Source organism: Diplotaxodon limnothrissa, linkage group LG16 (assembly GCF_057381915.1).
Source record: "Diplotaxodon limnothrissa isolate DT_005_m linkage group LG16, D_limnothrissa_male_GT1.1, whole genome shotgun sequence".
Lineage (NCBI taxonomy): Eukaryota > Metazoa > Chordata > Actinopteri > Cichliformes > Cichlidae > Diplotaxodon > Diplotaxodon limnothrissa.
The window spans coordinates 1864622-1889735 of NC_140611.1; the positions used below are offsets into that span (position 1 = coordinate 1864622).

The following is a 25114-nucleotide window of genomic DNA, read 5'->3' on the forward strand; positions in this document are numbered from 1 at the left end:
GGAATCGCCACGGGAGCCACAGTGCTGCATTTGTACATGTTTTTTTCCACTCACTATAAATAAATCCCGTCCTTCACGTCACACACGGGTAGTGTGTAGTGAGCTTTTTGGACATTAAAAAAAGAATTCGAATTGTAACCGTGCTGAGGGCAAGTTCCAGCTTTGAGCCGTTTGGTTTGGGCGGTCCGGGCGAGGAGGATGCGGCTGCCTCCCTGGGAGTTCTTGTTGCCTGGTTTTTCTTCATAGGCGGACAGTTTCCCCACCGTCGTTTGCTGCTCACTTGTTGGACCCTCCACTTCAGGGAAGAAGGCTTCCTCGCCATCGGCACCCTACCCCATCTTTTCTAACTCCTTCAACGTCTGCTGAGTCAGCAGACAAAGTAACTCAGACTCCACCATAGTTGTAACACCACTTGCTATTAACAAGATGAAGGCCGTTTCTTCCCCACTCACTAGCAATGCTAAGCCAGCTGAAAGTAGAGAGAAAGGTTTTGTCTAACCCGTCCACTGTGGGTTTCTCTGGGCCAGTGGGCCTGGAGACTGTTAGTTCACTGTCAGCCGTCCCTGTAGTTACTAATTGTGAAGCTGTTGTGAGTAACCGAGGCATTTTGTCACTACCTGCTGAAACAGTGACTGTTCATTCTGGGCAGGAGTGTTCAGGGAGTGATGGAAACTATTTTTCTTGTGCTCATTCTGACCGGAGTGTTTAAACTAGAGCCCATTAACAGGCTGTGCATTCTCAGACTGTTTGTGTGGCTGTTAACCTGCTGCCTTAAAGTTAGTAACTGAGGCAGAACATGGTTCTGGAACAACCGCCTTCGACCTTGGCGAGGGGATCAAGTGAGCTAATTCAGCGGACTGTGTAGCTTTTTTAGTGGACTTTGAAATCGCACGTGCTGAATTAGAGCACTCTGATTTAGGGAACGCTGAGTTGTGGCCAGAGCAGTCCGAGCTGCCAGCTCAGCATGAAACTCAGCAATTAGCTCAGTCAGCTGCTCAACTTCACCCATAAACGTCACTACAGTCAGTAGCTCAGTTTCCAAGAGCTCAGTCCCTAGTGCGGTCTTTTGCTCCTTACATCAAGATTCAAGGCTCTTTATTTGTTATATGCAGAGTCATACGAGTGCAACACAGTGAAATGTGTCCTGAACTCTCCTTTGACTGTGCAAAAAGACAATATATACAATAAATAAATTAAATAGCAAAAATGTGGAAATTTTAAATTCAAAATCTGAAAATGTACATTGTGTGAATACAATGTTAAAGTGTCTTGTGCCATATTAGCACCCCAATGTATTGTCACAGCAGTGCAAGTAAACAACTGACCAGAGTAGTGTAAATGTACAAAGTAATATGTGCAGTAGTGCTACTCACAAATGGCACCATTACAAACTCCAGCTGCTGCAGCATCTCAGCGAGGATGACCCCGATCGGTGCACAGAATTTGCAGAATAATAACAAACAAAACCACCGCTATTGGTCTGACACTAACCCACATTGGATGGATCCCTACAAGACTGTTGGAACAACAAAAGTGATGGTTTGGTGTGGTATATGGGGAACAACGATAGTGGGTCCATTCTTCATCAATGGAAACCTCAAGGCCACTGGATATTTGAAATTGCTACATGATGATGTGTTTCCCTCTTTATGCACTGAAGCTGGCACGTTCCCTGAGTTTTTCCAGCAAGATGGTGCACCACCACATTATGGGTGCAGGTCCGAGCATTCCTAGATGAACAGTTTCTGGAAAGTGGATTGGTCGTCGTGGGCCAGTTGAATGGCCCCCAAGGTCTCCCGATCTGACCCCCTTAGACTTTTATCTTTGGGGTCATCTGAAGGCAATTGTCTATGATGTGAAGATACGAGATGTGCAGCACCTGGAACTACGGATACTGGATGCCTGTGCTGGCATTTCTCCTGCGGTGTTGCTATCAGTGTGTGAAGAGTGGGAGAAGAGGGTTGCATTGACAATCCAACACAATGGGCAGCACATTGAACACATTTTATAAGTGGTCAGAAACTTGTAAATAACTCATGAAAGAACAAAGTTACGTTGAAACCAAGCACACCATTGTTGTTCTTGTGACATTACCAATAAGTTTGATGTGTCACAAGTTAAGTTTCCAGTCACCTTTCTCACTCACTGTGTGTTAACAGACCTCTCTGCATTGAATCATATCTGTTATTAACCTCTGTGTCTCTTCCACAGCATGTCTTTATCCTGTCTTCCTTCTCTCACCCCAACCAGTCACAGCAGATGGCCCCGCCCCTCCCTGAGCCTGGTTCTGCTGGAGGTTTCTTCCTGTTAAAAGGGAGTTTTTCCTTCCCACTGTCGCCAAAGTGCTTGCTCATAGGGGGTCATATGATTGTTGGGTTTTTCTCTGTATCTACTCTACAATATGAAGCGCCTTGAGGGACTTTTGTTGTGATTTGGTGCTATATAAATAAAAATGAATTGAAGCTTTTCAGAACAGTTGACCTCTGACCTTGAGATCATGGTCACTAAGATTCAAACATGTCTGACACTGTTGGTAGATACACCTATAGTAAGAATTTGAAAATCCTACATGGCTTCGTTCTCAAGTTATCACATTCACAAACTTGGGTGGTGACAAAACCCCATCAGCCTTTTAGGGCTGAGGTGAAAGAAGGGCTTTTTCTGGATCATGTTAGCTAGTGTTAGCGTACCTGCTAAGATAAGAATAGAACAAATAGAGCAGCATGCAGCCATGCTACTCAGTACCCGGAGCTATAAGAGCACCACAGATTTATAACTGACCTTGATGAATCTCTGGGCTTCTTCATAAACTTCACCAAGTGGCGTCACTGTTAGAAAAGCTTCTGTGTGATCTGAAAGGCAAACACAGTAAAAGTTAAGAAAGCTACCACTGGCTACAGCAAGCATTTGCAGGGTTTCCTCAGTAATATGTGATTAACAGCTTCATCCAAGTATTGTGTGGGAAAAATGCAAATATGACAAACTGTAAATGAAACTCTTGTGAGTGACACAGGTTTGCTCACAGAAAGACGTGCTGCTCTTGTTATTCACATCCTTCAGGTTGACTTGAGCTAACACTTTTTAAATGTTAGCCTAAAAGCTGCCTCAGGCTGCAAGTACAAACCGACCTGTTCCAAACAAAACCACATTGAGTCTCAGGCTGCGATCCAGGCTTTTGAGAATCTGCAGGGCGATTCTGCGGGCCGAGCGGAGAGACTCTCCCTTCATGGACTCGGATGTGTCCAACAGCAGGATGACTTCATCTGCGTCTGAACTGGAGCTGACCTCAAAGTCTGGATAGAAAACCAACATGCAGGCCTAAAGGGACGGAAACGAGATGGCTGAACAAAAAAGCAGCATTTTTAGAGTGACAGGAGGAGAAGACAAAGAGAGCGACAGACAAACCTGGCTGTCCTTGTCAGGGTGTTTCTCCACCCACATCCTGGGCAGGTGGACGTCAGACAGCATGATGGACAGCTGGAATCCATCTGGACCCATGATCTGTCCTGGCAGCACGCTCACCACTGCCTTACAGTCGGTTTTCTACATGACCACAAACATTAAAGAGCAAAAAATGATTGGTTTGCATGCAATAAATCCATATTTGTAAACAGCAGTTTGGTTTAAACTTTGAGGTAAAACAATTAGTGGTATGGTCCACCCAGCCTTCCTCTGACTGGACACAGACAACAGGTCAAATAGAAATGATTTCCAACTGAAATAGAGTCACATTAAACAAATATTAACAATCGAAATCTTTAAATAGAATGAATGACGGTGTTTTGGAAAGCTGTAAATGAAGAACAAACGGCAACAAGTATAATAATGATTGTAATTATTATTGTTATTACTAGTAGCAGAATTCATTTTAATGACTTGATTCAATTCCAAATGCAGCCAGGTTGTCATTTGTTCACATGCTCGATCAGAGGGACTTAAATCCCAAAGGATTTGGATGATACGTAACTAATAATAATCTGCATGAACAGTTGCAGTCTGGTCTTCGCCGCCCCACAGCACTGAAACTGTGCTGATAAAAGTAACCAATGATCTTCTCATGGCAGCCGACTCTGGTTTACTCTCCATTCTTATTCTTCTCGATCTGACTGCTGCTTTTGATACCATTTCTCACTCAATTCTCCTCAGTAGGCTCGCCTCCTTCGGTCTCTCCCATATCCCACTAGCCAGGTTTAAATCACTCAGTTTATTCGACTTAAATCCTTCACTTCTCAGCCCTTTCCTCTGGTTGCAGGCGTGCAGGGATCTGTCCTGGGGCCTCTTCTTTTCATTATCTACCATCTTCCACTTGGACACATTTTTTGTAAATAAAATATTCAGTTTCACTGCTTAAATGTAAAATAAAAAGCCAAATGACCTTCATCTTGACTTGGTGAGTGATACATTGCAGGCTGGAGATCTCATAGGGCATTTCAGCTGACAGGTCCAAGGTGAACTCTCTGAGAGCAAAGGAACAGTGATTGAACAACCCCAAACCAAAAACATGACGATACACGAAATAATGAAGCTGTAAATACTGCAAAGCTGTTGTTCAGTTCTTAACAGTTTGGAGGTGGATATGAGCAGACGAGGTTCAGACTGGTTAACAGAAATGCTTCATTTCGCTCACCTCACACTCGCAGCTTCATCAGTTACACACACCTTCTCCACACTGACCTGTGGAGTGACGTTTAAAGTCATATTTGTCATCAAAGCAAACTCTGATTCAATCATGAGCCGGACAGGATCTCTGTTACCTGTGTGGTCTGGTTGAGGGATGCACTCTCCTGCCACGGAGCCACGCTGCCGGGCAGGGAGAAGAGAATTGTGCCGTCCCTGACGATCAGCTCGGAGACAAAGGTCACTTTGATGAGGACAGTTGCACCAGGGGGCAGGTTACCCACACTGATGGTGAACACATCCTGCAGTGAGGATACAGACCATGTCACAACCAGCGGCGGCTAAAAGGGCCTACATAACACCAGGAGACGCTAAACAGCTCTGGACCCGCATGATGACCGTGTGTGTGTGTGTGTGCGTGTGTGTGTGCGTGTGTGTGTGTGCGTGTGTGTGCGTGTGTGTGTGCGTGTGTGTGTGTGCGTGTGTGTGTGCGTGTGTGTGTGCGTGTGTGTGTGTGTGTGTGCGTGTGTGTGTGTGTGCGTGTGTGTGTGTGCGTGTGTGTGCGCGCGTGTGTGTGCGTGTGTGTGTGCGTGTGTGTGTGTGCGCGTGTGTGTGTGCGTGTGTGTGTGTGTGTGCGCGTGTGTGTGTGTGTGCGTGTGTGTGTGCGTGTGTGCGTGTGCGTGTGCGTGTGTGCGTGTGTGCGTGTGTGCGTGTGTGTGTGCGCGTGTGTGTGTGCGTGTGTGTGTGTGCGTGTGTGTGTGTGTGTGTGTGTGCGTGTGTGTGCGTGTGCGTGTGTGTGTGCGCGTGTGTGTGTGTGTGTGTGTGTGTGTGTGCGTGCTTAGACGTACAGGTGCATCCTGGTCCATGAGATAAGCTCCATGTCCTTTCTCAATAGCCTGTTTGTACTCCTTGCGAGCTTTTTCTTTCTCCTTCACCTGAGAAACAAACATCCATTGGTTTGCTCACGTTGTGTTGAACAGCACAGGCTTTATATACACGATAGACGTAGTGCCTCAAACTGAGCAGCTTTACTATTCATCGTTCATCTTTTGAATCCAAATGTCACGAGCACAGGGCTGTGAAATGAGAGAACCCACGTGCTTATTGGTCAACAAATTGTGACTCACAAATCATTAGCCAATGAGCTCATGAGAACTTCAATGTCCAAAATAAACCTAAATGTTGCATTTGATAGATCAAACTAGCAAAAGAGCGAGTGAGCTGAAGGGTGATGTAGTCACAGCCTGAAGTCTTTTACAAACCCGGCTGCTTCAAGGCTCGTTGATGTTGGCAGAACTTTGTGGAAAACACTAAAGAATGCTTTTCTACTCCCTCCAGCGTCAGAGTACTGGGTATTATCAACAGACTGCTGGGCTTTGACAACAACAACAGGAATAATAAAAGATCCTGTTATGCTTTGGTCACATTTTCATGAATAAAAAAAAAAAAAAAAAAAAAATAATATAATATTAATATATATATATATATATATATATATATATATATATATATATATATATATATATATATATATATTTATTAGGGGTGCAACGATACTTGTATAGATATTGAACCACTCGATACAGTGCTTTCGGTTCGGTACGCATATGTATCGAACAATACAACATTTTTAATTTATTTTATCAACTTTCCTTCTGACGATGCTGTCTGTGTTGAGAGCTCAGTGGATCTGCGCTCGACTACTCCGCCTAGGCTGCACTGTCGAGCGCAGATCCACTGAGCGCTCCACACAGACAGCATCGTCAGAAGGAAGAGCGCAGGGCAAGCTAGCGAGACAGAAGTTAAGCTCTACTTGCAACATGGCAAATTGAACCTCCCCCACCCTCATTCAGATCTGGCGTTTGGAATTATTTTGGTTTTCATGTGATGTATGACCCTGAAGGTAAGCGCGTCATGGACTAAAGTAAAACCCGACGTCCCGGGGCTAGCGATTTTTCCAGTCGGGCTACCAAAATCTCTCTCTGCCCTGCCCGTCGGGCTATTGTAGGAAGGAAAAATATATGTCAATGCTTTTGCATTCTTTCAGAAATGTAGCTGGGTAATTATGTCATTGGCATCGGTGAGCCACTGTCAATATGTGACATATTGAAGTCGCGTTTGAATTTGCGCTTGTTTTTTGCTTTCACTTTGCAATCCTGCGAACTGTGTATAGAGAGCGACAGCACTGATCTGTGAGTGATGATAATTTGTGCACCAATTCCTCTGACATCGTCTTATTAATCGTTAGCTTACTATGCAAACATGACAAGTGAAATCTCCCGCAGCTTAAACATGTGAGAGGTTGATCGCGCAGAGAATCGCTGAGCTTATGTGAGTGTGTGTAAAAGCAGCAGGATATATATTTTAGTTCTGCTGAGCCAAATAAGACAGGTCAGGGGGAAGAAGTGACAGCCAAAGAAAAGCTTACCACAAAACGGAGAAGTTGTGACAAATCAGACTATAAGGCAAAAAGAAAGTGCAGCTTTATGGTTTCATGGACAAAAGAATTTCTGTGGCTGCAATATGACAAGCTAAATAACCAGGGCTGCACATAAGTGGTCCGCAGGTGCGCATTCGCTGTCAAAATAAAAAACGCGCACAAGATAAGAAGTTGCAACGCGTGTTTGCGTACATAAGATTTTCAGGAGGAGGACAGACATTTGTTTAGAACTCTTAAAGATGTCGAAGAAGCTCCTTTAAGCAATTACTGTGATGTTCCTCCACCTCCAAACAAATGTCAGAAGGAGTCCGAACCACAAAAGAAGCACGTATTCTTGGAAAAGTGTTTGCAGGAGGTGAGCTGGCTTCAAACAAATGATGAACGCACAGAGATGTGGTGCAGAATGTGCCGTGAAAATTTAATAAATGACAAATTAAAAAGGCATGAACATTTTTTTTGTATCGAAAAAATATTGAACCGTGACACCAAAGTATCGAACCGAACCGTGAATTTTGTGTATCGTTGCACCCCTAATATATATATAAATAGAGAGAGTTTGACAGGTGTTTATATTGTAATTCACAGAAACAGGAAATGAAAACTTTCAGACGGTGAACTAGTATTTGAATAACGCTCCGTTACCTGTCCCACGACATGCTTCCCGTTGATGAAAGCTTCAAACCCACACACTGCAGCTGAATCATCTAGAGGGAAAACATACTTTGCCTCAATGGGCACTGAGCTCAGATTTGTGTATTTCTGGAAGATGATGACCTAAGAAGGACACAGACGATCACATCAAATGTCAAATCGTATGTCAGCAAGCTAACAATGAAAAACACTGAAACGACTCGATGTGCCACCGTTACCTGCGAAAGCAGATCCATCAGTTTACACTTCACATGAACGGCCTGCAGAGGGAGCTGCTGACCAGCGCTGTCCAACAGTCCGGCGGTCACCTCTTCCAAGGGGTTTTTACTGCTTTCAAACATATCATCGCCTAAACTGAGCTCTACACACAGAAACAAGAGACGAAACAGTGCAGAATGACGTGGTTAGCTTCATTTCTATTTTTCAGCTTCATAATTATAATTCGCACATAGCAGACCGTGCTGACAAAGGATTTCCACTAATCTCATAGCTGTTCAGAGACTGTCAGTCCCATCCTGACCAATAAACACAGTCCTCTCACATAGACGAAGCCACCGGAGCAGGATCTCGACACTTCTTTAGACTCAGCCTGCATGGCAACAAACCTGTAGCTGAGGGCCACAACCAACATCCTGCACGTGCAAACAAACACTTTGAAGAGCTTGACAAAAAACTGTTGTTGTGTAGTTTCACCAACTCTACATGCAAAGGTTTTGTGTCTTTCTACGATAAACTAAAAAGTGCTTTGAGTAAAGAAGTCCATCTGTAAATTATAAGCTGCATCTAATGAATGACGTCACTGTTTACCTTTAAAGACAGCTGTGCAGCAGTGCTCGCTCCACTACATGTTATATCTGGTGGTGTTACTGGTTAACCCCACTTGGATCAGTCTGGGCTTAATGTGAGTAAGTGTCATAATCCTGGGTGGCTTCCTTTTGGAGTTTTCAGACCTATGAATTTTATCTTGAGGTCAAGGGTCACTGATGATTTTTAGCACTTGAGGTTCAAATTTCATTCTCAGCTTACTGGAATTATAAACGTGGTGACGATGCTACCACATGAGCCTTTTACAGCTGAGGGGTAAAAACGTATGAAAGCTCAAGTTCAACCACTAAGCTGAGCGCACTGTACTCTCACGTTCATCGCCATAAATAAGAGCCGATCAAAGGCGCAGCTGTCCAGTGCTCACCTTCAGCAGAACAAGGAAGACAGAGCTCAGGTGACATGTCCACGGCAGGAGTGAAGGCCTTTAGCTGGTCTCCTTGGATGCTGAACTGAACCACATACTTGAGTTTCACCTGATCAGGACTGTATACCACATACTCATCATCCTGGAGGACACAAGAGTGGATGCATGTTTGTGTGCGTTAGTGGAGTGAACCTAGTGTGACAACAGTTAAATATTCAGCAAAGAACAATAATTCAGCTTATGGGCAGTAAGTGTTTTCTTCTGTCTGTTTATCCATGTGCATGTAAACGCTCACACAGTCCTACTGTACCTCAAACTCAGAGGGAGTGTTTGGAGCGCGGCGGACTCCGCGCACGCTGTCGTATCCGTCGGGAGCCTGCTTCAGCAGGACGTCCGTCCTGTAGACCTGCCTGCAACGTCCCAACGCAACGTCACACACCAACAACAACCGGGAGCCATTCGTCACGCCGGGCTTGGAGTATTTCAGACTGGTGCTGTGGATGGAAAACGTGACTGTGTTGCTGCCATCTTGGTTCAGAGATATCAAAACTCCAATAATAACAAGTGAAAGCTTGTATTACTGCAGGTCAGTGTTTGCTTTACATTCAGAGGAAACTCTACAACCAGAGGACTGAAAACACTCCACAGCGTATGAACCTCACAGCCCTTCTTAGGGAACCAAGGAGAAGATGCTGAGGCGTGCAGATTACACAAGATCACGTTAAAACAAGTGGCAACAAGTCTCATGATCTTATTCAAATTGGAACGTTTTGGTTCAAAGCGTTGCCGATGCGCACGTAGTCGGGGGAGAGGTGCAACACGGAGTTCAGCCAGTGGTGTTGGGAATCAAAATCAATGGAACCATCAGATTTGTGTCCAGATTGTAACACGTCTCTCGTCCTTGAACTAGTTCTTCATACTTGCCTTATGTGTCGTATTACACTTTTCACTCAATGGCAAACTGTCAATGAATGAGGGGCGGCTCAAGACTTTTGCACAGCAGCGTATGTGTCAGACACACAAAGAAACTGGTCAAATTGAGATTTTCGACTAACCTCAGGGAATCACTAAAGTAGATCCCACCGCCCAGTTTGCCGACGTCGGTTCTTTCTATGCCGTGGTGCTCGACTCCCACGCGGGGCAGCAGCAGGCCACTGAAGAGGAGGACACAAACATTAAAGACACACAATTCATATGAAAGTAAAGATATCGTTATGTAAAGGAGGTCTGCTCAAATCGAGCTAAATGATTGGACGGCGTTTCCTAATACAGATGGACACAAGACGTACAGCCGGAGCCAAGGCCAAGTCAGTCAGCTGATCTTAACCCAGCTGAGCGTTTCATTGGCTGAAGACTTTGGCTCACAAACAAACAGCGATTGAAAGCTGCTGCAGTGAAGGCACAGCATGACAAAGGAGGAGGCTCGCGTCTGGTGATGTCCATGAATTCAACACTTCAGGCTGTCAGTGCCAGAAAAGGCGTTTCAACAATTACTTTCACTTGTTTCGTTTGTCCAATGACGTCTGAGCCCCTGAAATGATGAGATTGTGTTCCTCACATCTTTTTGTTCCACCCTCTGAATGAAAGCTGAAAGTCTGAACTTCATTACAAATTCATTGTGATAAAAAACCAAACCTGTCTCTGTCCAAATATTTATGGACATAATGTTTATCTAAAGTGAAAGAATAAGAGAGAGGACAGGTGAAAAAACGACATGTTTCAAAGTGATGTGATAAACACATCGTGCGTGTCTGTATACACGATAAATGTGAAACCACTAACAACATTTTCAGGTGACTGTTGTTGTGATTTGGGGCTGTAGAAATAAAGCACTAAACATCCAGAGACACGGTGTCCGGCTGAAATCCACCTGGCCAGTCAGTGTCCTTAACCCTTTAGGACCTACCATAGAACCAAGTCCACCAGAGCTTATATTATATTTTTACATGCTGTGGAGCCATTTTTGGGAGCATTTCAAGTTGATATACATCAATACAACCATTATAGCCCAGATTTTAATAATATGTCTGCATTAAGTGCATAGTAATTACATAAATTGCAAAAAAGTGCAATAAACTACAAAAAAACTGAAAATCGCTTTTGTTTTTTTAACATATATTTCTAGTTAGAGAAATTTAAGAGGCTTATCCCTCAAAACTGTAAATACAAAAAAGTTGCACAAAATAGTTTCCCACCACAGGAAATTTATTTTGAGTGTCTTCATAGTTTTGTTTTTGAAATACACCAATTTTTATATACTGCAGGAAAAACGAAAATAAATATTATACTGCAAATTTGCAAAAAGCAGCATATGCATCAAAATAAACTATTTCCAGCAGTGCAATATGAGTCCTCAGCATCCCAGAAACGACACAGAAAGTCATAAAGTCAAAGATAACTTTTAAAAACACCAGTATAGGCTCATGAGGCCCTGATGGTAAAAACTACATTTCCGCGAAAAATGACGTCACTTCCGGTTTCGGGCAGGACATGGCGGCCATGTGATAGTTCATGCTGATGGACGTAGGAAGTGTTACAAACAGCTGATCGGATCGGCAAAGCGTGTTTCTGGAATATTATGTTTTTGTTGCTGCAAGTGCTTTTTATGCAGTTTTTGCAAAGCTTTATGTGGAAGGAAACCGTGACCGAGGACAAGCTGATGGCATCAGATGTAAGTACAACTCCTCCGGTTTCATATGCAAAAAAAATTATTGCGCTAGCTCACGTGGTTGCAGAGCTACCGGGATTTAAAAATAGTTACACAAAACAGAGCGTGCCCGCTCCGACCGGCTCTAAAGGGTTAAAGACGAATCACAGTTTCCTCTAACTGGTTAAAAAGCGAGACATGTCTCACAACAGACAACAAACCTTTGGTGTGACCCAAAGTGTCACAGTCCTGGGTCGTGTGTTTTGATTTTGGTATAATTATTGAGCTTTCATCGTGGTTTATCATTACCAGTCTTTTGGTTTAAGGTTCTGTATTTCGAGCTCTAGTAGTTCTTTGTTCTGTAATTTCTAGTCCTTAAGTTTTGTTTCTGTGTTTCCTGTTTTATTTTGATAGTCCCTGTCCTGTGTGCAGCGTGTTGGTTTTGCTTCTGTTGTCTAGTTAGGTCTGATTTGTCCCAGCTGTGTTTCCCTCTCCCATTCCCCGATTGCTCCGGTGTTTATTCGAGCCCTGTGTTTTTGTTGCTCTGTGTCATGTTGTATCCTCATGCGAGTTCTGTCTGCCTGTTTATCTTCCCCAGTCTAGTTAGTTTTCTCTTCGTTTCCTGTCCAGCAAATAAAGTTGAGTTTTGGCACCTTGAGTCCTGCTGCACGCACACCATGACAGCAAGCTGTTGTTGCTCTTCTTAGAATCCAAGCACACGGGATTCTGTCCCATTAAGTTTCCATTCATTATTCCCACACAGCATCACAGATCTGAACTCGCAGCAGAACACAGGCAGAGATGTCCTGGTAGCTTATCAGTTAGATTACATGTAAATACAATAAACACAATAAATACAGAAAACCTTTGTTTTTTCCTTCAGTCTTTGATCTGATTGGTCGACATATTAAATCAAACGTGTTCATGCAAACGGACTAAGACGTCCACACGGTTGTGTTTTATCCCCAAAAGTTGAATAAAATTAAATACTGACGGCCACAAGTCGCCCCCTCCCCAAAGACGCATCTATGGCATAAATGTTCCTCATTAACTCTCAGTTGACCTCTGACCTTCAGGTCAAGGTCACTACTACATGCAGCTATGGTATCAATTAAAGTTATCATGAAGTTTCCAGACAACTTTGACCTCGAGGTCAACGTCACTGAGATCCAGACTCATCGAGATATTTGGTAGCTGCAGCTAAAGTGTTTAAATTCCCCACAGCGCCACGTTCTTGACTTGTTGTTCACGCCACCCGCCTGCCTGCCCACGGCGGGTGGCTACAACACCCTGACGACATTCAGACTTTGTTTCAGTGTATATGAGAGTGTCAACCACAGCTCGATGCGACGAGCTAAGTCTCTGAATGGACGGCTTTACAGAAGAGTTTTGTCGATGTGGGTTCAGCTTGAAATCGGTTTTCTTACAGTAAATCAGGTATGAGACAAACGACAGGATCAGTTGTTCTCACCGAGACAGGATTCCCACAAAGTTGTTGGGACTGGAGGAATGGAGGAGTGGCTTAACATTCCCCAGCTCGCTCTTAAAGGTCTGAAGCTCCACCCCTCGGCCGACACGCACAATCTGCTGGATCTGCACCCTGCTGCGAAACACAGATTAAAGCGAGGGAACATCTGTGAAAGAGATCTTTGTGTCATTGCATACAGAAGACATGCGCCAGAAAACTGAAGACAGATCATTGTGAACACGTTGGCTCGTTTACCTCTGCAACGACCGGCTTCTTACAGCAGGGATAATAATACATTTGATTTAAAAGCGCCTGTCAAAACACCCAAGGACGCTGTACAGCAAATAAACAGGCATAAAAACATGAAATATACACAATAATAAGAGCAGCAGACGGAAAGTTTAAGTTCATGGATGAGTTATATGGAGTAGGCAATTTTCAACAGGTGGGTTTTAAGGTTGGACTTAAAAAGAGGGAATAAAGTGATGTTTGTGAGGTCGGGGGAACTCCAAAGTGAAGGGGCAGAGCACCTAAAAGCACTCCTCTCCCTTATCTTCCCTGCTTTGCTTCTTATGTCCTTGTCTTGTCTCGTGCTTTTTTCACTTCCCTGGAACACTCTCTCACAGTCTGTGTCTAAAACCTAAAAGAGAATTATGGATTTGATCAACTGGTCTCTGGATGCTATTGACACCCTTTAACGAGAAGTCTGGGCTCGGGAGAACCCGAGTGCCCTGGAGGGACTTTCCCTGCCGGATACACGATGGACGGGTGGCAGAGGATCGTGTGCTTGGCGGGACTGTCGATCGAGGACGCTAAAGATATCTACCTATGAACCATGATAACAGGGTTCTTGCTGATCGGAGCTGGCTTGGCCCTGGCTTATCGGAGAATTAAGAGAGCGGAACCGGCTGTTCAAACCCCCACAAGGCTGCCCGCTGGGATTGGAACGACAGGTGCGACTTCTCAGAAAGGGCTCACTGAAGGCAGCATGGAGCTTGGAGGCGCTTACGGCTGCAGTGAATGCTCAGAATAACACCTCTGAGCGTATGTTGGAGTACATCAGGGAAGAATCCACTCGGAACAACACCTCTGGGTGGAAGCTGGATTACATCGCAGATCAGTTGGCTGCGGTTGTGAGGTCTCAGAATCTGCTATGTGAGCAAAAGACTGAAAAGATCACAGAACTGAAGGTAAATAACATCATGGAGAAACTCGCAGCTATCCAACGGGAGATTGAGACCAGTGTCGGTGTCGGAGTGTTAAAAACGGCTTGAAATTCTCATGAGTTGTTTGTAAAAGAAAAACCACCATTATAATGCGGAGACCCCTTCAGCGCCAGCTGTGGGCTCAAGGCCGGAGCCGAACAACACCCTGATAACGACTCTGTTGAGTCTGTTCCTTCCCATTCCCTACAAGGCCACCTGGGTTGGCTGGAAGACTGTTTACTTAGCCTGGCAGGGCGAAGGACACTGTCTCCGCTGAACTCTGGACACGCACACACATACACTTACACTGATAAGCACACACTCATCCCCCTCCCTTTCCAAACGCCTTCGATGCTTGTTTCCTGCGGGGGAACACGGCGGGTTGGTGTGCCGCGCTGGAATGGTAGCGCTGTGCAGGGCGGCTGCTGTGTTCGCTTCGGATTACTCCTCACCCCCCACCCAATCCTGTGGCTTGTCATGTCTTTCACAAAGTTGTGCTGTGGACATTTATGTGCTCTCTGTGCAGAGGAGTTTTTTTTGTTTCCTGTTCTCGTGCTGTCCTGCCATGGAAGCACAGCATGAGTAGAGCTCTCTTTTTTTCCTCTTGTACTTTCCCATTGTAGTGTACATTTCAGTGTTTTTCTGTAACGCTACCGATCTCCGACTTGTCTCCCCATGTGATGTCTGTGTTGTGTGTGTAAGGTCGGGGGGGGGGGTCCCATTTCACTGCAGGGCGACCTGCATGTGGCGAATAAAGCTTTGATTGATTGGTATATATAGTGACAGCGGAGATGGAGGAGGGTGTGTGGAATGCAGCAGCTATTCCTGAGTGACCACAAAACGTCAAAACAACATGAAATCCTGTGTGTTGGGTCCTTATCACAATATGTCACCATGAATTTGAATGTGTCGCTGTTACTTAATCCTCGTTTGGAAAGTAGACGTGAAACTACCTGTCCTGCAGGAGATCGGTCACAGCCTGAAACTCGGAGCTACTGGGGGGAACCGTCTCAACGCTGCACCTCAGAGCTCGATACTTCCCCACAGTGGAAGGGGCGGGGCTCCTCAGAGTCATCTCACTTGCATTCAGAACATCTCGGATTAACTGGAGGAAATCAAATCGTTGTTTTGTGTTAGTCTAAAGATACAAAGAGAACACAGAGGCTGAGCTGATCGATATCATGGACTTGTGCACTGGAGTGGGGGGATTTGTGATGTTGTCCAATCATCATCCTCCTCTGGCCCTTCAAACAGACTTTTAACCTTTGAAGTCGTCGTGTATTTTTTTTCTTTAATGTTTTCTACAAATGTGTGATGATATCTGAGACACAGGACAGAGCCAGGAAGCACTCAGCTTACACCAGTGCTGCGGCGCTAGCTCGGTTAACATTTTACTGTGTTAATATGTTTTAGTAGCAAAACCTGAAAAGCTGAAAAGTTCTTAAGAGGAACAGTGAACCAGAATAGCTGAAGCCCAAACATCTCTGGATAAATGAAGAAATGCATGCTGGGATTGTTTTGGTCGTCTGTAGTGTATGTCGCAGTGCACAGGACGGTCAGGTTGACTCTAACGTTTATCCACCTGTTTGACATTTTCTAAACCAATTTTTTATATTTCAGTGTAAAAGCGATCAAAAAATTGTGAAAGGTTTTTGTGAAAAAGCGCCATCTCCTGGTGGAGTTAAAGGGTCGTAGTTCATAGTGCAACGTTCCTCCTTCAGAAACACTCCCAGCAGCTGGGAGAGGCCTTATGTGTACTTTACATCACGTGCCTCACATTGACCTTTAAGATTTTATGGAACTGTTTCTTACATGGTGCCAAAGCGGTGGAACCAGTCGGTGCTCTCGTGTTTTTGCAAGTTGTATTGTGATAGTTTTGTTGGCTTTTCTGTCCTGGCTCAGTCACACTGCATCTCTGACAGAAATCATTCTGCAGGATATTTTTCTCAGTACGTGTGACGTCAGTGGGCGTGTCTCAGAGCCGTGTGCGTGGTACCTGACAGAGGTCCAGTTTCTGAGAGATGAGCTTGGTGCTGGGAAATATGGAGGGTTGTCTGTGTGGCAGCAGAGTGTAGACGTCCTCCAGGAGACTCATCAGCTCAGTGTGGTTTCCCTCTGTCAGCTTCTTCTGAGCCTGAAGCAACAAGCCCTCTGCCCTGCTCACCTGCACACACACACACACACACACACACACACACACACACACACACACGGTCCTATCAGGTCAGGCTGATGGGAAAGCTGCAGTTTCTCTCAGTGGTCACCGTCAGCAGCTCCACGTTTTACAAACAGAGAAACTCTTACATCATTCAGGCTGAGCTTGTCCACTGAAACTCTGAGGATGTTGTCGAGGCAGCCCAGCGCCTCGGTCCACAGCAGCTCCACAAACACACCCACTTCCTGTGATAAGCTTCCTGTGTTGAGCTTCTCTTCCAGGAGCAGCTGTCAATCAAACAGAGCATGTATCATCCAACTGCTGAGCAGCACAGATGGAGGTCTCAGATGTCAAACGTGCTACTAAGAAACAGGATTTCCCACATGTTCTCTCGTCCAGAAACATGAATTCAGTCCTTTTAGTTTAAAGCAGATTTGGACACACGTCCAAAACGCTCGTGTTTTCCTTCTATGTTACTTTTAGGAAACTTTAATCTGAGCACAAATATAAAATGTGACACGAACACATAAAGCAGAGCATCTGATGTGACGGTGACATTCTTAATTAATCTGTACTGAACTGTTATTATTCATGGTGTGAGACCCGATCCACCCACAGCTTTGTACTGTAAACTGCTGCAATACAGTTTAACAGAGAGAAAGATCGCTGTAGTAAAGGTTGATGCTTCAGGCCACAGTGGTTGGTGGGAGTGTACTTTGTAATATTGTGTCCTCTTAATATGTCAAAAATTATAACCAGTGTTTTGGTCAGTGTTGATATTCAACAATATTCCTCATTGGAAAAACTGAAGATTCATTAAACCTCAGAAAGAAAGTGGAAAACATTTTGTATTGAAGAAAATTTCTTTAAACTTTAATTCTTCAAATAAAAAACGAGTGAAGTAAATAAAGGTGAGTCTAAAAGCTGAGAGCAAAGAGCAAAGATGTGATGCAATATTCATCAGTGAGTGTGTCAGACCTGCTGCAGGGGCGCAGAGCCCATCTCACGGGCAGAAGGAGGAAACCTGCTCTGCCTCCGCAGACCTGAAGCCTCCAGGCTGTCTCTCAGGGCCTGGAACACCTCCAGAGCTTCCTCTGAGGTGGACAAAAACACCAGCTTGTCCCTCACGGCCTTCTTCTGTGAAACACAAGTATGTGTGCAAAAAAAGACACAAAATCAAAGGTCTATGCAAGCAGTGACATGTGATTGTGCTGACAGTGCACTGTGGAACACGTCTTCCTGTTTTGCAGACAGTCCCTGCTTACTTGTCTCAGACCCGGCTGCACAGAGAACAGCAACACTGCCGTTAGTGCAGCTCGGAGGACGTCTCAAAGCTGCTCTCCATCTGAAGGACCTAGACTACGATAGTCGTCCTGACCCTCCTGCTGATCTTATCAGTCTGTCAGCTGTTTGAGGTCACACTGAATAAAAAGTCTATTTTGAAAATATTTGAAACATCTTTTATACTGTCTATGCACACAATCCTTCAGGTATGAGCAGTGACAGATGGGCTGCTATTGTACGGAGAAACAGGAAGTCACCAGGAGTTGGTCGTAACCCTTCTAGGTTTGGCACAGGACTCGTTTAAGCACTGCTGATGATTTCGAGCTCACCGAGCTCACCTGGGGCGCACTGACAGAGTGTGCACATGACACACAGTATTTCACCAGCACTGCGTGACACTGACGCTACATTTGTGACTGATTGGTTTTTTCTGTCAGGAGATTTCATCGCACTAATATTTGTTGGACCTGAAGACGAGCAGCTAAAGAAGCAACACTACGCTCTCTGCAGGGATCCAGCTCAGCTCTCATTTCAAAAGACAAATGTACATTTATAGAGTTTCACATCAGGACACAGAAAACATGAACCAGAGTGGAGTCGCGTCAGTCTCACACATGTATACACACATGTAAAAACACTTCTTACCCCACAGAGTATATCATCCTTCCAGTATCTGACCACACGGTACTGCCGCCCCTCCTCCCCTTTGAAGCTCTGCAGCTCCAGCACACACCAACTGTTGCTGTTTACCTACAGTGCATATGTTTCATACCAGTAAGAGTCATTACAGTAATTATTGCTGTGGGAATGTCATTAGTGGTAAGCTACAAAAATGTTCTTTTACCTTTTCAAAGATCGAATACTTTGCCACTTGAAAGTCACTTTGGTCTGATGGAAGATCCGAATCAGTGTCTCTATAAATTCTGTCAAGATGAACATTTCAAACATCAGCTTTCTTCTGATGCGCCATGACTGGAGGAAGCTTATCAGAGCAGTTATCTGCACTATTAAACCAATCTAATAACTACAGCAGCTTAGAGAACAAACAGTTCAGGTTTTTAACCAGGCCAATGTTTCCAGATCTGAAGCCAACGTGGGCGGGGCTTACAGAGAAAGCTGTCTGTGCTGCAGTTCAATGCAGTACCAGCAGATGGAGACACCTGATTTCAAGCCAACATGACAATAATCACAGTCACAATCTTTGTATTACTGTAGGCTCTACCTCACAATATAAAGACACCACTGTTGTTGTCATGTGGTGCTGTATAAACATGTAATTACATATTAGCAGCCCAGCTTTATCCTTTCTGGCACAGAAGGACGCTGGGATGTACTTCGTGCCTTTACTAGTGATTCTTGACTTTAAATATATTGTCTCCTCCTGCTGGTAAAGCAACTTCTGCTTGTGTGTCCACTTCACACTCGGCAGAGGCAAAGTGTGAAACGCACACGGTGCACCTATTACACGCCTATTACATGCCTATTACACGCGTAATCGCTCACATGAACCCAGTTTGTGTGTAAATCAGAGCAGAATGAACTTGGCTGTTAACCATGTACCACATCCAGGTTCTTGAACCAGAATCAGACACATCTGATCCAAAATATTAGATCAGTGCATCCCTGGTACTTTGTCCTGTACCGTGACAGGTCAGAGGTGTCTTCATAACTCAGGGCGTCGACATTAACAGACAGATGGTCCTAATGTAACTCACTAATAGACAGATGGCGTCTCTCACCTGAACCTGTCCAGCACATTCCCACTCCTCTCAGGACTCTCTGCCCTCTGAGTCCCACTGACACACTCCACAGGTTGGGCCCGGCCTTTTGACCCTGCAGTATGGACACACACACAGTTTAATAATTAACTCCATATCATATCACCTTGTGCACAGATCTTTGCACACACCGAGTAGCAAACAGGTTCTTATCAATTTGCACAACAGTGCTGCATCAGCTTTAAACACAATGTGAATGTGTAACACTGCACACAGCTGCACACAGCTGCACACACCCATGTTCATCTGACCTAATAAAACTAGTTCAACCTGCTGGCTGAGTCTGCTGAACATTTTTAATGTGAATGTATTTCAATCAGCGTGGGGGGACGATGTTACTGAACAGTAAAGGAAATATCAGTCATTGTGCTGCATGTGGGTAGAATTAGCAGCTTGTAGTCTGTAACGCAAATTAATGGAAAAAAAATACAGAAATAAATGAAACTGTAAAGATCTGCTTAGTGGTGCTTTCTATACAGACCTATCTGCTGAGGTGCGAGCGAAGCCAGTGGAGCCGCCTTGAAGGAGGAGCGATGAAGAGGAGCTGATAAGGCAGAGGACGTGTCCAGCTTGTATTCATCCACCTGCAGGAGAACTCCTCTCTCCACACACCTGTACACGTAATCCACCCCGACCACAGGTGTGTGGTGTTTCTGAATGCTACGCAGCCTGTTGGAGCTTAGGTTGGATACATCGGTTGTCACTACCAAAGAGCACTGTGGGAAATGTAGGAAGAAATGAGAGAGAAGTCTAAGATTTTTAAATGTATTTATTGGTTTTTGGTCTCTGAACATAAAGCTGCAGAATGCACACACTGCAGGTTTGTAGCTGAAAGCACAACACAATCCAAAAGGCGTTTTGCACTGCTGGCCTGTGTTGGTCAGTCAGTGTGCAAATATATACTTTTACAAAAATAATGAATTGCTGAAGCTTCCCAGCAGAAGAGAACCTAGCTCTATTAGGTCAGACTTCAGCATCTGCACCATCGTCACTAACACAGGGACGTCCTTCTGCAGAACGAGCACTTTTGCTCACTTGTGTGCTTCTGTTGGTACCAGACAGTCCTGTGAGGCTCCATGGAAGTGCAGCCGATTCATAACCAACTATTAACTACATGTTTCTATAGATGTGGGAGAATGACTTCGATCATTCGTGGTGCAGCTCTGGCATGTTGTGAACATTATACTGAAATAGTCACGTGCTGCAGCTCGATATGGACGCAGCAGGTACCAAAGAAAAAAGCTCTTTTTAAGTAAAGTTGTTTAGTAAAGTTTCATTTGAGCATTCAGCCGTGAGGAGTGCCCCCTCCCCCCGCGCTGACAGCTCACTGACCTGTTTGTTGACCACAAACGAAAGGTTGCCTCCGTGACCTGTGACTGCTGATTTCACCGTCTTCTTCTCCTTGAACGACAAACCTCTGAGCTCGAACAGCACCGAGCAGTTGTCGAACACCGCCATGTCTGGAGACGAGTGTCACACAGCTGCGCTGAGAAAAACCCTGCTGGCGCTCCCACCAACTCCTGTTAAAATGCGGAAGTAACTCTCAGCAAAAAGTATCCAACGTAACAGATCAGTTAGAGAACAGCCACGCGGGACTCGTGCTCGTTAGTAAACGACGAATACAACAAAGCATCGACACGATCAGAAACAGCAAAGTAAAGGTACTGACGAAACACCCGAAGCACGCACTCGTCCAGTGACTAACTTAAAGCGAGCAGCAACATTTAACTTCCTGTCTGGTTCGGTTTTCAAAATAAAGGTCGTGACGTTAACAGAGGCGTTTCCGTTTCCGTCCTCGAACACCTCCACGACAAATCAGTGTCGAATCAGACTGAAATGTCACATATTCAGACCTTAACACAGTGGTTCCCAAAGTTTTTTGCTGGGCCCCCTTTGTTTTACAAGAAAAATGTTCGCCCCCCGCACAAACACATCCTCCAACCACACACGCCCATATTTTGCTCCGCTGCGGTTTATTTCACACCTCAAACATTTAGTAAACAATTAAGCAAATACCAGTAATCTGCAATAAATTACAGGTAGTAATAAAATAAACTACTAACTCTTTTATGCTGCGTCCACACCTACACGGGTATTTTTGAAAACGCAGCTGTTTTTCTAGTCTTTGGCTTGAAATGAAGTTGGTTTGGAAACATATTCAGCGATGCTTCATCTCCTGCTTTGCCTTTCTGTAGGCGCCCAGTGCTAGCAGTGTCCAAGCATTTTGTTTTTTCCCCCCCTTTTCATACCGCGCCCCCCCCCTAGGGCACGGGCCCCACACTTTGGGAAGGTCTACATTAACACATGTCACCAGATATGACAGAAACAACCTGTTTTCAACTTGATCATGTGGAGCCATCCATGTGCTAATAATGAATGTGTCAAATATCCGTATTCTGCACTAATCTGTTGCACTGTGATAACCTGTTTCTATGTCACATCTCTGTCCTTGCAGTTTTAAGCATGTACAGAGTTTCTGACTGTTGTCTACAGTTGCTTTATTATACAATGAACTGGCTTATACTGAGCTTGCTTCCTCTCATATTGCTGTTTAAAAAAATGTAAACAGTTTTTTGTAAATTTTAACAGGAACAGGCAAGGCCCCATATAAACATGAAAACTCTTTTTGATGGCTTTCTACAATAGACATCAAATATTCTCCCACATCTGTAGCAGAAGTTCCCACGAATGTGGACCTTGTAGGCTGCTTTGCTTTCCCTCTTCTGTCCAGTTCAAACCAGCTCGATGGGGTTTCAGTCTGGAGGCTGTACTGGACACTCCGTGTTTCAAGCTCACCATCTTGTTCTTCTTCCTGAGGTAGTTGTGGCACAGCTTGGACCTCTTTTTGGTGTCATTATCCTGCTGTAGGATGAAGCCCTGACAGACTAGGTGCATACCAGAGGGTGCTGCATGGCGCTGCAGAATGCGGCCATTTTGGCTCAGGGAGCCTCTCACTCTGTACAAGTCACCGAAAACAGCCCCAGACCATCACACTCCCTCCTCCACTTACTACGGCCACCATTAATCTGTGCTTGAAGCTGTTGTCCTGTGAGCCACTTATCACGCAAGCTGCTAACTACAGTGTGTTCAACACTGCAGAGGGGGTTGGAACAGCTGTAGGAGTTAGTAGCAGCAGCTTTCAAGGCCTCATCCGCCCCCATTACTGCAGAACAGCTTTAAACTGTTAACCAACATTGTGTTCCCTGAAAAGGCATTTTTGTATAATTCTGAAATGTACATTATTTTACAGTTTTGGGTAACCTTACCCTTTTTTAACCTAGTTCACCACATTTGTACCATTTCAAACTATTCATTGGAAAATATAACTTGGAGAATTGGGCAGTTCTGAAAGTTTTGACCGGTTGTGTATATTCTTTAAAGTTTTCATACAAAAAATCAGGATGGATGACTTTTGCTCCTAAAGTATTTCTTGATGATAATAATAATGATGATTTTTATAAGTATTGTAACGATTGTTGAGGTTATTTTACTTTGACAGGTTCACTGTCTGTGCACTGTTACTGTTTCTTTAAGAGAAGTGTTTGGGTTGCAGGAAAAGACGAGTGTGTGCGGGAAGGGGAGGGGGCTCTTGTTGTTGTTGGGTAGCGGGGGAGTGAGTTGATTGGTGGTGGTCAGAGGGCCCGGTGGGCCAGTGTCCGGCAGCCTCGCCTCTGTCAGTGCGCCCCAGGGTGGCTGTGGCTACAATGTAGCTGCCATCACCAGTGTGTGAATGTGTGTGTGAATGGGTGGATGACTGGATGTGTAAAGCGCTTTGGGGTCCTTAGGGACTAGTGAAGCGCTGTACAAATACAGGCCATTTGACTCTCCTCGGGATTTTCCTGTGCCCTCTTTCCTGTACCTCCCCAATAAACCGTGTTGCGAACAAAACTCTGGTGCTTGAGAGCAAATGTTACAAAAGATTAAGAAAAAAGAAATCTTTTTAATCCTATTGGGCCAACAAAATCGTTTTTAAATGGCAAATGAGGGATTATCACTGTTGACATTGGAAATACAGGTACTGGGGTCCGTTCTTCGTACCTCGCTAAGTAAGTTAGCTGGATTTGATTGTTGACGATTTCGCGTGATCTTGGATCGTTCGGTTCTCCGAAGCTCATCCGGGACTTGCTGTCATAGCAACAGATCCGTAAGCGTAAACCTGCTGGGGAGCAGGCTTACTTTATGTAAACAGGATTAGATCGCGGCCACGCAGGTATGTCCGCGTCATTCATACGAAAGCAACAGCGATATTCCACCACTGTTTCACCATAAATAAATAACATCAATGTAACTAAAGATAATGCAGCACTTGATCCTTTTATTGATGTCATACAGATACATACAGGTCATTTCCTAAAAAAAGGGAAATGCACTATTAATCATTCTATTTCATGTATTTGATTATTTCAGATGTAATTCATATTTCAGAGTAGTAATTGTAAATTACTTCGTGTAATCAAGATGAGAGACCACGGCTATAAAAGCGAAGGTGGATTTGGGAAGCCTGTCGCAGCCATGTCCTGTCCGTATACGCAAGCAGCCCATTGCGGAAGGTGCAAGATTGATAAGGAGAGTCCTCAGAATTCAGCGTATATTGCGGGACAGACAGGATCCTTTAGCTCAGCGCGACAGTGTGCTCATAGAGAGATATCGATTTTCCCGTGAGGGTATTATTTACTTAACCAACTTGTTGACGAGGGGGTGCAGGACCACCACCTGTCTGTTTTTGCTCTGCCCTTTTCTTGGTTGCTGTTATAAACAAACAAACAGATTATTCCAGGGTCTCTTTCCAAGAGACGAAAAGCAATATAAGTGATAAATATTACCATTCTGTAGAATATTCTTATATTTCACTTTTACTTGTTCCCATGTTCTAGTGGGTCCTGTTGTGGCTCTAATGTGAAAGGGGATATAATGTAATATAATATAATATGATATAATATAATATAATATAATATAATATAATATAATATAATATAATATAGTGTAATATAATAAATTTACCCTACCGCCTACTGGTGTTGGCCAGAGGGGCTGATGGCGCGATATGGCAGCCTGGCTTCTGTCAGTCTGTCCCAGGGCAGCTGTGGCTACAACCGTAGCTGCCTCCACCAGTGTGTGAATGTGAGAGTGACTGAATAGTGGCATTGTAAAGCGCTTTGGGTGCCTTGAAAAGCGCTATATAAATGCAATCCATTATTATTATTATTATTAAATTACTTACGAGTTTAATTTGTCAGCAACTTTCTGCCAGCCCTCTCTCCTTGCTTTTGCAGCCTTTGCAGTGTTCCCTTGCGTTTTAATTAAACTCTGAAACTCCTGAAATCCCTCAATCAAGAGTTCTTGCTCTGCTGCCGAAAAAAAGTACGAAGAATGGACCCCTGGACTGAGTCTGTGAGCCTGATCCACAGCTGTCAGCTGGCTTTCTGCTTGTAAATGAAAACAGTCTCTGGACTGCTTCGTTACACAGAGTCATGCTGCCCTCCTCTGGATGAAGAGATGTAGTACAAAAAATGTTCACTTTGCATTGTTGTGTTTGCTCAATAGGCCCCAGTTTGACACATCTCCAATTAAATCAAAGACATCTTTTTCTACACTCAAAAAAGGAAATTGGGTGGTTGTTACATTTACAAAAGTCTAACTTGTAATTTGAACAAAATAATTTCATGTTTCTATGGTGAAC

At 44.4% G+C, this 25114-nt stretch overlaps 1 protein-coding gene across 4 annotated transcripts in view; it reads right to left on the reverse strand.

The window, feature by feature from the left end:
• Positions 1-24688, reverse strand: part of parp4 (poly (ADP-ribose) polymerase family, member 4) — a 42277-nt gene extending 17589 nt beyond the window's left edge. The window contains exons 1-23 of one of the 4 annotated variants that reach the window (XM_085374882.1): positions 24656-24688; positions 20767-20954; positions 19916-20150; positions 19396-19489; positions 18501-18579; positions 18302-18406; positions 17351-17509; positions 16522-16659; positions 16214-16381; positions 15171-15322; positions 13016-13147; positions 9953-10051; positions 9208-9391; positions 8898-9039; positions 7927-8069; positions 7700-7831; positions 5466-5552; positions 4755-4919; positions 4628-4674; positions 4376-4457; positions 3406-3543; positions 3129-3318; positions 2782-2852 (exon numbers count right to left, since the gene is read on the reverse strand). In XM_085374882.1, the coding sequence (XP_085231008.1) occupies positions 2782-2852; positions 3129-3318; positions 3406-3543; positions 4376-4457; positions 4628-4674; positions 4755-4919; positions 5466-5552; positions 7700-7831; positions 7927-8069; positions 8898-9039; positions 9208-9391; positions 9953-10051; positions 13016-13147; positions 15171-15322; positions 16214-16381; positions 16522-16659; positions 17351-17509; positions 18302-18406; positions 18501-18579; positions 19396-19489; positions 19916-20150; positions 20767-20892 (2868 nt within the window). In that variant the 5' untranslated portion in view covers positions 20893-20954; positions 24656-24688. Of the gene's footprint in view, positions 1-2781; positions 2853-3128; positions 3319-3405; positions 3544-4375; positions 4458-4627; positions 4675-4754; positions 4920-5465; positions 5553-7699; positions 7832-7926; positions 8070-8897; positions 9040-9207; positions 9392-9952; positions 10052-13015; positions 13148-15170; positions 15323-16213; positions 16382-16521; positions 16660-17350; positions 17510-18301; positions 18407-18500; positions 18580-19395; positions 19490-19915; positions 20151-20766; positions 21127-24257; positions 24315-24655 lie in introns of those variants that run through there. The other 3 variants (XM_085374884.1, XM_085374883.1, XM_085374885.1) reach the window with 3 other exon arrangements.
• Between the last annotated feature and the right edge of the window lie 426 nt (positions 24689-25114).